The 13775-nt window shown below is 37.4% G+C and overlaps 1 protein-coding gene and 1 non-coding gene across 2 annotated transcripts; one reads left to right on the top strand and one right to left on the bottom strand.

Annotated features, from left to right (window-relative positions):
• The first annotated feature begins 3720 nt into the window (after positions 1-3720).
• Positions 3721-3793, top strand: TRNAK-UUU (transfer RNA lysine (anticodon UUU)). Its single transcript has one exon. It is a non-coding gene; the product is annotated as a tRNA-Lys (tRNA).
• A 1537-nt stretch (positions 3794-5330) lies between these two features.
• Positions 5331-13462, bottom strand: LOC149835822 (rop guanine nucleotide exchange factor 1-like). Its single transcript, XM_090008775.1, has 7 exons — positions 12759-13462; positions 12555-12671; positions 12137-12291; positions 11964-12038; positions 11561-11854; positions 6215-6568; positions 5331-6114 (listed from the first exon to the last, which is right to left on the bottom strand). Exons 1-7 carry the CDS (start codon positions 13099-13101, stop codon positions 5659-5661), a joined length of 1794 nt encoding a protein of 597 aa, XP_089864901.1. The 5' UTR covers positions 13102-13462; the 3' UTR covers positions 5331-5658.
• Positions 13463-13775: the final 313 nt, after the last annotated feature.

The raw sequence follows: 13775 nt of genomic DNA, 5'->3' as shown, positions 1-13775 counted from the left end.
CTGAATTTAAATGACCATAAATCCAATGTTTTAAAATTTGGATGAAAATGACCATGAATGGTCACTCACCTTTAATGGTTTGACCAATGGCCAAGGACAATAAAAACTGCCCAACAATCACAAAGACCGAAAATCAATGCAGTCAATGTTGGCTTGATCAAAATAGCCAAAGTGGGCTTGGTTCAGTCAAAACAGATCTAGGTGCATTTGAAGGATCATTGTGCCACTACAAGCGTGTGTGATGTATGCCATCAAAGCACCATATTGTGCCTCAAGCACCCTTATGCCCAAACATACACATGTGTGCACGGTCAGCACATTGGTTCTTGTGCACGTCTGCAAGCCACCTTAAGACACAAGTTTTTTGAAGTATAAGTAAATAGAAAATGTCTGCATTTAAATCCCAAAAAAAATTCACCCCTTTTAGATATGGGATTAAACAATTCCAAAGGTATTTTGGAGGAAAATAGAAGAAATGTGCCAAGTTATAAAATGCATGTGAGCACTTTCTCAATATTAAAAAAGGTCCATTTTGAAACTTTTTCCAACAATACTGTCCCATTCAAAGATAGTTAAAAGTGACAACCATTCTCTCCATTCTTTAATCTCAGTATAAGAGTATGTTTGATAATTTAGAGGCAGAGCCAAAAATTTAAACTAGGGTGGGCACAAATATATAGTAAAAAAAGTTATTAATAAATTATAATAATAATATGTTTTCCAAAAATCAAACAATTATTCTAAAATGTATTGTTTTCAATTGTCATCATCAAATTTTTTTTATATTTGGAAAATAATTCATAATTGATTCATTGCTAATTGGAAAAAAAATGCAATTGATAAAAATTCATGGATCTCTCATCTACGATAATTGATATAAAAATAAAAGAACAAAATCCCTAATATTCTAACCAAAATCTCATACAAACATCATTAATTATGAATTTATGCTAATTGATAAAAAAACCTTAATATTCTACTAAAAACAAACATTTATGATTCATAGATTCATGCCTAGTGGCAGTTTTAAAAAACTCTAAAACTACAACCAAACATTTATGTTATTATGAAAAAAAAACTGAACCAAAACCCTAAATCGTAACAAAAATCATTCACATATATGTCAATTGAAAAAATAAAACCCTTAAAATTCTAACCAAAATCATGCATGAATTCATAGAATCATGTTTAATGTTGATTGAAAAAAAACATAAAAATACCTAATTAAATATTCATTTCATTTCAATAACCAAACTAAAAAACTTAAATCATAACAAAAATCATAGATTTAGGAGTTTGATAAGTGATAACTAAAATCAAGTATTCCACTAATGGAATCATATTTAATGATAATTGATAAAAAACACAAAAAAAACTATAAAACTTTCACGTCAGTTGGAAAAAAATCCAAAATCAATACCCTAAGTCCTAAAACATTCATAGATTTATGCTAATTGAAAAAGAAAAGCAAAACCCTTAATATTCTAATCAAAATAAAACATTCATTACATGCCTAATCTTAATTTAAAATATACGAAAACCTTAAAATCCTAATTAAACATTCATGTTATTTAAAAATAAAAACTAAATAAAGACCTAAGCCCTAACAAAAATTGTGCATTATGATTATTGAAAAAATAAATAAAACTCCTAAAATCTAAACCATATAAAGCATTCATTCATGATTTATGAAATAATTTGAAAAAAAACTAAAGGAAAGAAGAAAAAGATGATGATGATGATGATGAGAAAGAAGAAGATGACCCAATGGTCAGCCACCAGGGGCATGCACCCCGCTGAATGGTAAACTCCGACAAATATATATATATATATATATATATATATATATATATATATATATATATATATATAGAGAGAGAGAGAGAGAGAGAGAGAGAAGCAGGGGCCACAAAAAAGAGGTTGGGGGTGGGTAGTGCCCACCATGACCCGATCTCTCATCAGGTTGAGCAGTGCACTGACCCGTGGGTTTTTTGGTTAGGGTAGGTACTTGCCCACCCTGGCCTCATTGTGGGCTCTGCCACTTTGATTGCCTCAGATTTTAGATACAAAGTAATATGCGATCATAGGATCTCGTATTCTAGTTTCTAAGGACTTAAGATCTAAGAACTAATCTCAGATCCCATGTTTGGTAGAGACAGAGAGGGAGAGATAAAAGGTGAGAAAGAGCCATAAACCTTGGATTTACGGTTCTCTGGCTTCTGGGTTGGGTTTCCACCTACCTTCCGCCTTGTGACAAAAGATGCACATTTGTGGGTTTCCAACTAGTGATATTCTTTTGCTTGGTGATGTTCACAAGTCGCTCCTATTGGATGAAAGAAGCTCGCGTGAGCTAAATTTTTCCAAAGAATTGTTTCCAGATTGATATGGTACAAGTCTTTTTGCATGTCCACAAGGATGGACAACATTATTCTGTCTTACACACTAATTTATTCACAATGTTGAGAGTGGATTAGTGATGGTAAACTATATAGAAAACAGGAAGAAGAAAAGTAATCAATAAATTAGTATTCATATCAGTGGAACTTTTTGATTGCCATGCCTTTGGATGCATTGGTTAGCCGACCAATTGTTGGTTAGGAAGTATTCACTTGAGTGAGGTAACATTTTTTTTTTTTTTTTTTTTTGGGGGGGGGGGGGGGGGGAGGAAATTCCATATAAAACCCACTTTTTCCCTATATTTAACTTTTCAGAAAACATACGTGGGATTTAAATGAAAAGTTTCTCTCTTTTTTTTTTAGAAAATCTTTTTTCGCTTGAGATCAAAGCTGCAACAGGTATGGAGCAGCATTGTGGATTTACCACTATAGGGTAGGGCCAAATTAGACTCGATCCTAGTAAATTCCTCGCCATTAAAAGAAAAGAAAAAATACCATTTTGTACAACTACTAATTTGTCATGAAGAGAGATCGACTTGAGAGCATGTTATACTTTTTAACATGATCAAACCAAATCTAGTTAACATTAACCAATAGCTCTATCCGGAGGGGGGCCTTAACATGTGTATTCATGCATTCTTCATATCTTTAGTAGACATGCTTGAGCACCAAGATTCTCATTCTGTCTATTGTACAAAATCAAAAGCATCCAATGAGTGAAAAGAAACCAACATAATTATACAGCAAATGAAGCCAGAAACTCGTACTGTATATATAATTGAATTGTTAAAACTTCACCGTTACAATACTTGTCTTTACTGCTTACCTGAAAGAAAAAAAAAACACTTGTCTTTACTGCAAAGTATGAGCCACTGTTAGGTGTCTTCATGTTTTCAAGCAGTGCACCACATCAGATCAGTCATCTCATTTTCAAGACACTACATGGGCGTGCCATTTTGGGCGGAGTGTCCATAGTGACATGAGTCAAATATGCTAACAAGACTCATACATGTAAGGGTATTATTTAATAAATTTAATGGTTTTTATTACTTTTAAATAATGTTTCAGTCAAATTAATTATAAAAAATATCAAATTAATTTTATTAATTAAAAACTGAAAAATCCATATCCTCATGCTCTATTTGGTTCACACTCGCATGCCAAGTTCGTATCACGTGTCGAGCCGTAGCCGTGTTTTGTAACATAGCTTAAGAGTGCTAACCCTCATGGCATCATGGGGGCGGTCCTTCGTGACTGACGATGTTTCTGACGGACCTTGAAGCTACTATGCAAATAAAAACTTTCACTTTTAACTTATCAGGTTGCCGTCTTAGCTCAGCTGGTAGAGCGCGTGGCTTTTAACCACGTGGTCGTGGGTTCGATTCCCACAGACGGCGTTTTTTTCCATTTGCTTTATCTCCCTTCAAATATTTTTGATCCAGGCAAGTTGAACAAACGTCGTCCGCGTGAAACGGATTCGAATATGGGATATCGGTTCTGACAGTAAAAAGCTCATATCAGATTCACTTTTTTACTTGTAAACAGATTCAGATAACTATACGTCAAAACCATATACACCTGTTTATAATCGAATATAGACTCGGCTTTTCAAACGCAACTAAGGCTATGTTTGGGAGCCTAGCAATGGAATGGAAACACGGTTTCAATGTTGCAAAATATTGTTTGGACAATGTGTGATGCCTGAGAGATAGAGTTGTCAAAAGCATCATCTCGTGAAATGTGTTGTTGTGCCTGCCAACACCAGTTTTATTGCATTGTTTCAACAATGCCATTGCTGCCAAACAGCAAGACAGTTTTGGGAGCATGGCGGAAACCATAACACAACTGCGAATTCAAGGTTCCCAAACACAGCCTAAATGAAGTCTAATTCCATCGAAAATCTATTTCATTGACATACTACATGGGAGAGAGGATTAGCAATTGCATTTTTTTTTGGTTGATTCCCAGAGATGGAGAGAGAGGGAGAGAGGACTAGCATCGACATTTTTTTGGGGGTTTGATTCCCACAGACAGCTTTTTCCTTTTCCTCTCCCTCAAATTTACCACCGCGGAGGTCGCCCGCATGGCCAGCAGGGTGGTTGCGAAGGTGTTGAGTTGAAGACCTCGGTTCAAACCCCGCTGGCACACAGGTGTGTAATTAGCTTTCAAAGGTGGGTAAGGCAGGGTGGTTGTGGGGCCCCACCCAGGGTTTTGCCTAGCTTTGGCAAGGGTTCCTCATCATAAAAAAAAAATACATGGGAGAGAGGATTAGCAATTACATTCACATGAACCAATTGGAGTCATCCAGGCTAGACAAATGGAAAACGGAAAACTTCCATGTAACCCAAATAGGACTAAAAAGGATCATAGTGTTTGTACGTTAGCCATTGGCAGATTTATTGTATCCCAACCAAACTAAACGGAATTAAGTTTGAACAAGTTCTATTTACCCATACATCAAGGTTGGGCACGAACGGGTAGGATGGTTCCAGTTAAATTCAACAATGATAGGAGTCTAATATGGAGTTGAAATCACAAGATCACAAGTTTGAGAGCAGGCAGGTCCTATTTGGGCAAAAACAGTCCAAGTCAAACCTACATGGGGTTGAGTTTTTATTTGATCAGTGCAGGGATCTACAACCATTAATGTGCCAACCAGTTAATCATGGATATCATTCATCACAAAGTGTATTTTTTTACTTTAACCTCTTATATTCAATTCAGATGCTATCGAGAATAAATCAGAAGGATCACATGAGATGGTAAAAATTAGAACATTTTTTTCATGGTTAAACAAGTTTGCAGATAAATTGGTCACAACACGGCTAAAATCCCCAAAGAGTACAGAGTCTATATTTACAAAGCAGTCCCATGTTAGGTAATTAAAAGCAACTAATTCCTTCTCTGATACCATGTGCAAGTGAAATTTATAGACATCAAACTGTTTCTTCATTTTCCCCACAAAAAACGAATCAGGGAAGTTCTCACATGCATCAGTTTCAACTTTTTATTTCATGGATAAAGGGTGCAGAGGTAAGAACATTAGAACTAGAGGTGGGACATTAGTAATAACCTCTCTGCGCTGGAATTGATACTACAGGTGGCAAAAAATCCATTTGCTAGTATTAGAACTCTATACAATAGCAAGGCAAACCATTCTACCTGCCTAGATCCTGCATACACTGCTTATAGTAAAATCGGAGGATTGCACAAAATTGGCTTTTGCAATTGTGCAGCACACCCCTGATGTATTCATGCATGATCAGTCACGTTCCGGTGCAGTACCCAAATCTTTTCTCACTCCCAGGCTCCCAGGGCATGCCCATGTTCTCTCCACATCAGTAGAAACAAGCTTCTCTACCTTACTGTTCCACAGTGCATCAACCTTGTCTTTTCTTATGTGTGGCTGCTTTTGGGATTTTCTGGTAGGAGATTCAGGTGACCTTCCAGGGCTGCCATATAATGGAGATGAACCAAAAGTTGGTGTTGCAAAAGGAGATGCATAAGGAGAGTTTTGGATTGAAAACGGACTCGGTGATATCCTCTTCTGTATGGGAATAGGACCCCTTCCCCCCTTGCGCAGCAGAGGCACAGAATCTGCTGCACAGCTCTTGCAAGCATCATCCACAAAGATTAAGTCATCGATCCGCGCTATAATGTTAAAGGCCAAGGACTCTAAAACTCTTGAGTAGCTTTCCAGGATTGACTGACCCACATCCTGCAACAAGCACAAAGGACTTAATTAATTTATCTTAGAGAAAAGTTTGTGCAGTAGTTAATATATTATAAGCAACAGCTGAAGAACTAATGTACTAGACCTTGTTGTACTGAATTTTGTTCATGTCTAGAATGGTCTGTGATAAACCAGGAAACCGTATCTTCAAGCTCCGAAAGAGGGTCTCAGCACGTTGTAGAAGAAGATGGGTCTTATCTGCATCTCCCACCAATCCCTTGACCTTGGCACCCCATGGAGACTTTGAACCTCTCATTGTTGGTGATTTTTTTTTGCAGCATTTGCACCTCCAAAGGTGTATTACAGCTTCAATTCTGTTGGCAATTTCCAAAGTTCGGTGCTCAGATGACAGGTCTAAGCAGTCAAGAAGACAATCGGGTGAAAACTGTTCAGCACTTATGTAGCGATAGATTATATCGCCTAAGCAAGCCTTCCCATTCTGCACAAAACTCAATATATCAGCAGTCACATGGACAAAATGCAAAACATTTTTGAAGATGGGCTTCAAACACATGACAAGACACCAGCGAATGCTTGATCCAGTTTTAGACACTTGAAACATGTTCAGCCAATATGTAATAAATTAATAATCGTTCGGAGCTATGAACATTCAAACAAATTGAGTGAGGAAGCCATGATCATTTCAGCAAAACTGCCATGTGTATTGGATTCTAAACAGAATATTCTAACTTTAAGAGAACATTGTAGATGCAACCACCCAAGAATTGTTAACCAATCAACATGGCCTTGCAGCAAACAGGCAGCTACCAACATGGCTTTTAAAAGAGCTTTTAGAGGCATTAAAAACACCTTAAAGGCTTCTACAGAATTTGAGCCTTACAAGCTTAGGCCTCTTTAATTGGAAGTGAGGCCCACACCTCTTCCTTAAAGAGGCCTAAACCTTTATATGAGGTGTGGGCCTCTCTCAAGACTTAATCAACTGGCACTTATTAGGACACCACTACCAAGAGTTATGTATAGCTCTAAATTCAGTCTCCATCTACTTTTGAGAATAATTAACATTTATGCTTTCAAAAGAACATAAAGGTTTTGCATTTTTATCGTGCTAAAAAATGCAAATAACAAAAACATTAGGTTATATTTTGTACTATTTTACATGCTAAAGCTTGCTTAAAAGATAAGGGAAGGCGTAAAGGAGTTCTATGGTGCCTATTGCCATAAAAAATACCATTGGTGAAGGAGATCAAAGAAGGACGCTTTTCCACAAAAAATAACTAAAGGCAAATATTTTTCCTTATTTTTATTTTTCTCTTATATATTTTGATGTTACATTACCTTCGTTTGATATTATATTCTCTTTGTTTGGAGTTTTGTAGGTGTACATTGAGTGCCTTTTAATTTTTTCTGGTTAATGGCAAATTACTAAAGATAATTCAAGCTTAGAGGTAGGGGTGTCAACGGGTCAGGTTTGGTTCGGAACAGGGGCGGAACCAGGAATCTAAACTAGGGTGGGCACAAATGCACAACAGTACAAAACAAATCAAAACCTTAAATTCTAATAACATGATCCATAGATATGTTAATTGAAAAAGAAGCATAAAACCCGTAAAATTCTAACCAAAATCAAGCATGCATTCTGGAATCATGTTTAGTGTTGATTGAAAAAAAATGACAAAAACGCCTAATTAAATATTCATGGCATAAAACCAAATAAAAAACTGAAATTCTAACAAAAATCAAAGATTTAGGGGTTTGATAAGTAACAACCAAAATCAAGCATTCATTAATGGAATCATGCTTAATGATATATAAAAAGAAAAAATAATACAAAAAACCCTAAAATTGAAATTAAACATTTGCATAATTTAAAAAAATGCAAACCAATACCCTAATCTCTAAAAAATTCATGGATTTACATTCATTGGAAAAAAATTAAAACCCCAAATATTCTAACTAAAAACAAGCATTCATTACATGCCTAATGTTCATTAAAAAACATACAAAAAACCTTAAAACCCTAATTAAACATTTATGCTATTTAAAAAATAAACTAAAGAAAAAAACAAAAACCTTAACAAGCATCATAATTCATACATTATGATAAAAAAAGCAAATAAAACCCTTAAAATCAAAACATTCATGCTATTATCAGATAATTCATAAAAAAAAGAACAAAAAAAAAACTTAAACCCCTAAATAAACATTTATGTCATTTGGAAAAATCCAAATCAATACCTTAATTCTTAAAAAAATCCTAAATTTATGCTAACTGAAAAAAAAAACCTAATTATCTAACCAAAATCAAACATTCATTGCTTGCCTCATGCTAATTTAAAAAATACAAAAAAACATTAAAACCCTAATTAACATTCATGTTATTTAAAAAATAAACTAAACCTAAACCCTAACAAACATCATACATTATACTAATTGAAAAAATAAATAAATAAAACCTGTAAAATCAAAACATTCATGCTATTAGCATACATTATGATAACTAAAAATAAATAAATAAATAAAACCCTAATTAAACATTTATGTCAATTGAAAAATCCAAATCAATACCCTAAATCTTAAAAAATTCATAGATTTATGCTAATTGAAAAAAAAATTAATATTCTAATCAAAATCAGGCATTCATTACATGCCTAATGCTAATTAAAAAAATACACAAAAACCTTAAAACCCTAATTAAACATTCATGCTATTTAAAAAATAAACTAAATCCTAACAAACATCGTACCCTGCTAATTGAAAAAAAAATAAAACCCTTAAAATCAAAACCCTATTCGAGGAATAATTTGAAAAAAGAAATTAGAAATAAGAAGAAAAATGTAATGGTGTGCCACCATATTAGAGAGACAGCCAGACAACGGATGGCCTAACGCAGGGCACAGGCGATGCGCCTGAGGGCCCGACCCCTCCTAAACAGCAAGAGAGAGAGAGTGAGAGAGACTGCAAGGGGGTGCATGTTATGCGGTGTGCAACAGAGGCTGCCGCTAGACGGTGAGTAGCCAGAGGAGTGGTGAGGGCCAGCGTTGAAGATTCACGGAGAGAGAACCTATGCGGACGACGAATGGCCGGATGGCAGATCAGCAGAGGCAATGGTGTCTTGATATCCTATGGTCTCATGGCGTTGAGGCGAGAGAGAGGTGGGGGCACACTGCACAGAGAGAGAGGGTCAAGGGAGAGAGAGAGGTAGGGTAGGGAGGGGTGAGCCTGAGAGAGTTAGAGTGAAAGGTGGGGTCGGAGGGCACCCGACAGTGGGCACGTATATCGTGCCCTGCCACCCTGATCATTGGGTCGGGCCAGGGTGCGCACTGCTCACCCTGACCCCATACCCCCTTGAGGGATTTTTCGAGGTCAGGGTGGGCACGCGCCCACCTTGCCCATAACGTGGTTCTGCCTCTGGTTTGGACCCAGGTGGAACCAGACCTGGCCTTGATTTTCGAGTATGATATCGGGTCCAGACCCGGGTCTAATCGAGCTCACCATAAGAGACACCATACCCGGACCCGATAAGAACTACATGAACCAAACCCAAGCCATACTTGGTAAAACAATATTTTTTATCATTTTTACATTGAAAAAATAAGGGTCTTAATTGAAACTCAGGTCGGGTATAAAATTTCACAAACTAGACCTTGGTCCATGTACTAATCAGACCTTCAGGCTCGGGCTCGAGTCTGAATCGGGTCTTCTTATTTATCACCATACCTGGACCCTATATGGTTTGGTACGAGTGGGGTCTAGGTAAACCCAACCCATTGACACCCCTACTTAGAGGTTAACTCATGTTATTTGTTTGGTGCCGAACTCTAAAAACATGCTTGCAGCAAAAGTCTTGCTCGACAATTTTTGAGTTAGCTTGATCAAGTTCACAGTCAGGCAGTAGCTATTCTACACACATTTTACATAGCACAAACTTAATTCTCTTCCCTTGGAAAGAAAGAAGCAGCAACTTAAAAGAAATGAAATAGTAACTTTGAACTTGCTTGATTGTCCAAGCCGACCCTTTTCCATTTAATGCACTCAAGGAACATAGAATTAAAGTTGGAATTTATATTATACTAGTTTCGTATATTAATGTCCATATAAGCCCATCCTAGAGAGCTCATGCATAGTGGAAATTCAGTTTTTTTTCAAGAAATAAATAGCTCAAATAATTTAGAAACATGGTTTTGTTAATGTGTGTCGAAACCTTGCAGTCATTATTGGGTGTTTTTTATTACTTATTATTGTTTGTACCACTTGAAAGAACACCACAACTTTTTTTCTGGTGTTGTTTGAGATGTGTATTTGTATTCTTTTATATAGTCATAAATTTCATGACCGATTCATTTTTTCTTAGTTATTTATTTATTGTTTATAGTAAATGAAGTAATTTATTTTAGTCATTTTAAATACTTTTATATCTTTTAACTTTGGAACTTAAAAATATTGAGGCTAATGCCTCATTCATATTTTTTTAAAACAACTCATTACACATCACACCTTCAAACTTTGATGGGCATGAATGGAAAAGTTCCTGAATTGCCATTTGCATGGTCAAGGCCTCACACACACACACACACACACACACACACACACACACACACACACATATATATATATATATATATATATATATATATATATATATATATATACATATATATATATATACATATATATATATATATATATATATTTGTTTGTTTATTTATTTATTAGTAATGATAGGATGCACCAGGTGCACATACACCCACCTATCTGAATATAATAAGTGTGAACTACAACGACCAAATCTGACCCATAGATGTATTCATTGTAGTCTGGTTGTTAGGGATCATACCTTCTGTTTGAATTTTGAGTATTGAAAACATTGTGAGCTGTTAATTTTTGAAAGTCTTGAAAAACCTGCATGCAGGTTATGATCACATGATCTGAAACATGTTTTTGGTTAAATAAAAACTTAGATCATATATGTAGGTTTTTATTGATAAACGGACTAAAAAATTATAAAAGAATTATTTTCTCTACTAGATGGGTGCAGGTGAACCGGTGCACCGAATCATTACAGTATATACATGTGCACAAGGGACAAGCTGAAACCTTCAGAGAGATGCTACAACTTGAGGATGTGAACATTGTAATGTAATGGCTTAGGTGTACTTCATCATGCTTACGTAACAGCATTCTTTTCACTCAAGTCTAGCCAATTTATATGTTTAAGAGAAACATTTAACTGTTTCACAGAATTGAAGGTTATGTACATGCATGACGTTCACCAGCGACTTTCCATCTTAAATTTTTCAATGCGTCTTCCCATTTGAATTTAAAATGGCAACTATTTCACTTTTGTAGTACATCTAAATGTCTTGTAAATGACAAAAGCACAGTTATTTTATATACAGGTAAATAAAAATTATTTGAGGGCACAAGCAAGCTAAGCATTTAGCACAACCAACTGAAAAGAGCTAAGACTTACCTTTGGCAAGCTCTCAAAGTAGACATCAGGTATCTCCATTTCTGCTAGTACGCTGCTATTTATAGCCAAGGAAGCCTTTAGAATTTGAGTCAAGCAATTTTTTGAGTGTTGCAACTTCTTTCTTGCATCAGCAGACAACCCACTGGGCGGGACTTGGGGACATGGAAGCCACCATTTTTCCTCTTGCCGTTGGTAAGGCCTCCTTTTGGAACAACAAGGATCACCACCATCATCAACCAGTATCCCGCGATCAACGTACCAAAACTCTGTTTCTCGGAAACTATCGAGTATTGCCTACAAACCATCAATTGCGATATCCAGTCACTTCCAATTCCACATATATTGAATTCAAGCAGGAATTAATCACTATAACCTTACGCAGGGCATTACTCTAGGATCTTACGAGTAACATCGCATCAAGCTTCCTAAGTGCAGGCAGGTTAATGTACAAATCCGATCGAGGGCGGGTTATCATCACCTGAATTCACCACACACAAAATGAAATCCTTAATGATCCAATGCTGCTTATTTGGACGAGATCAAGAACAAAACACAGAACCATGAATGTGTAAAAACCTCTAAAGTCTTGCCACCAGGAAACTCCTGCAACGCAGGGATAAGCTCGACAATGGAGTCGCTAACACACAGTAACCAATGCATCTCGCGGCGCCACAACGCCTTCTTCTGCAATGGCAATGGCTCCAGCCTCCACAGCTCCCCAAACACCGTTGCTATTAGAGCATGCATACGATTTCATCATATCAGTTAACGAAAATCCAGAATATGCAAAATTCTTCTAAACGACAACTACCACCACCTAGGAGCTAAGTTTAAAACGAAAATCCGGGTTTCCAGCGACACAAAAATGCCCGTTCGGCGGTCGAAATGCGACGCTAGAACAGATCTCAGATTGATGACGATCGAACGAAATTGGCACCAAAAAGGGGAAGAGAAAAAAAATGCAGAAGAGTATGTGGGGGGTGAAACGACGTACCGGAGAGGTTAGTGATGGCGTTGGAGATGGCGAGGGCCGTACCAACTCCCTTTCCTCCGCCGGACATGTCTTCCCCGAGGAGAAGCTTCGCGAATCGCTCCTTCATCATCTCGAGCTCTGCATTTCCCCGCCAACAAAGGACTTCTTCAGAGCAAAAAGAACGAAAAAAGAGTTAGCCAGAAAAGGGACTAGACGATGACATACCGGCCGGATCGATCTCCGCCTTCTCCCTGAGCTTCCCCCCCTCCTCCCCCCACAACCCGCCATCTCCGCTGCCGACGACCGAGAGAGGAGGCACCATGGCGGACACCGACGCCGCAGGGGAAGCCGAATTTCCCGCATCCGACTTCCCCAGCGACCATGGGGGAAGCGAACAGCTCGTCTGCGAGCTGCTCGCGATTCCACTCCCGCCGATCCGGCCGCCGAACCCGACGTCGTCTCCATCGCCGGATAGCGAACACGCACTGGACCCCTCCGACTCGCTGACATCGGCGCTGAAGCTGTAACTCCCGCACCTGCCATCGTCGTCCGACGAGACGCTCCCCATCCCAAATTCCCCCCAAACACAACGAAAGAAAAAAAAAACACACAAAACAGACAAAATTGGAGAGAAATAGAGCCGGAAAAATGTAAAACAGATCACATTTTCCGTCGAAAATCTTAGGAAGAGAGGAGGAGAGCAAACAGAGGAAACGGGGAAGAGAGGGTCGGAGAGAGACACACTAACGTGCAAAGAAGCAGAGATTTCTGCTTTTTCTTTCCGTTCGTATTTTTTTTTCTCCTTATAGTCAGTGAATAAAGGAAAAGAGAGACACACAGAGAGAGAGAGAGAGAGAGAGAGAAAAGGAAAAGCAGCAAAGAGGAAGAGGAAGTCGCAGAGGCCACACAAGCACAGACTTAACAGTCGGGCTGCAAAAAGCAAAAAGACGCTAGCCCTATAGGCTATATTATAGCCCATAAATCAACCCCACACACACACCCTACCCCTTAATATCGGAGTTATTTATAAATATCGCAGAAAAATACGTATTTTAGGTTAGCTTTGAAATTAAACGGAGAAATATAACTATTTTTTTAAATATCTCCATATTTTCCAAAATTATAGAAATCGTAACATAATCCCGATGGTCACGTTGTTTTTTCTTCGAGGAAAGCGTCGTCTAGTTTTTAATACATTTTTTTATTCTTCGTTCCTTCTTACCAATGTATTTTTATAATTTT

The sequence above is a fragment of the Nuphar pumila genome, chromosome 6 (genome assembly GCF_984573655.1).
Source record: "Nuphar pumila chromosome 6, dmNupPumi1.hap1.1, whole genome shotgun sequence".
Lineage (NCBI taxonomy): Eukaryota > Viridiplantae > Streptophyta > Magnoliopsida > Nymphaeales > Nymphaeaceae > Nuphar > Nuphar pumila.
Note: the sequence above shows the minus strand (reverse complement) of the source record. Positions and strands in the feature narration are given on the sequence as shown.

What these genes read in the sequence shown, in the direction of transcription:
- LOC149835822 (XM_090008775.1), bottom strand. Translation starts at nt 13,101, where the DNA reads ATGGGGAGCGTCTCGTCGGACGACGATGGCAGGTGCGGGAGTTACAGC. An exon ending in CGCCATCACTAACCTCTCCG is followed by an intron (nt 12,292 to 12,554) that starts GTACGTCGTTTC and finishes ATGCTCTAATAG; the next exon opens with CAACGGTGTTTGGGGAGCTG. An exon ending in CTGGTGGCAAGACTTTAGAG is followed by an intron (nt 12,039 to 12,136) that starts GTTTTTACACAT and finishes TGGTGAATTCAG; the next exon opens with GTGATGATAACCCGCCCTCG.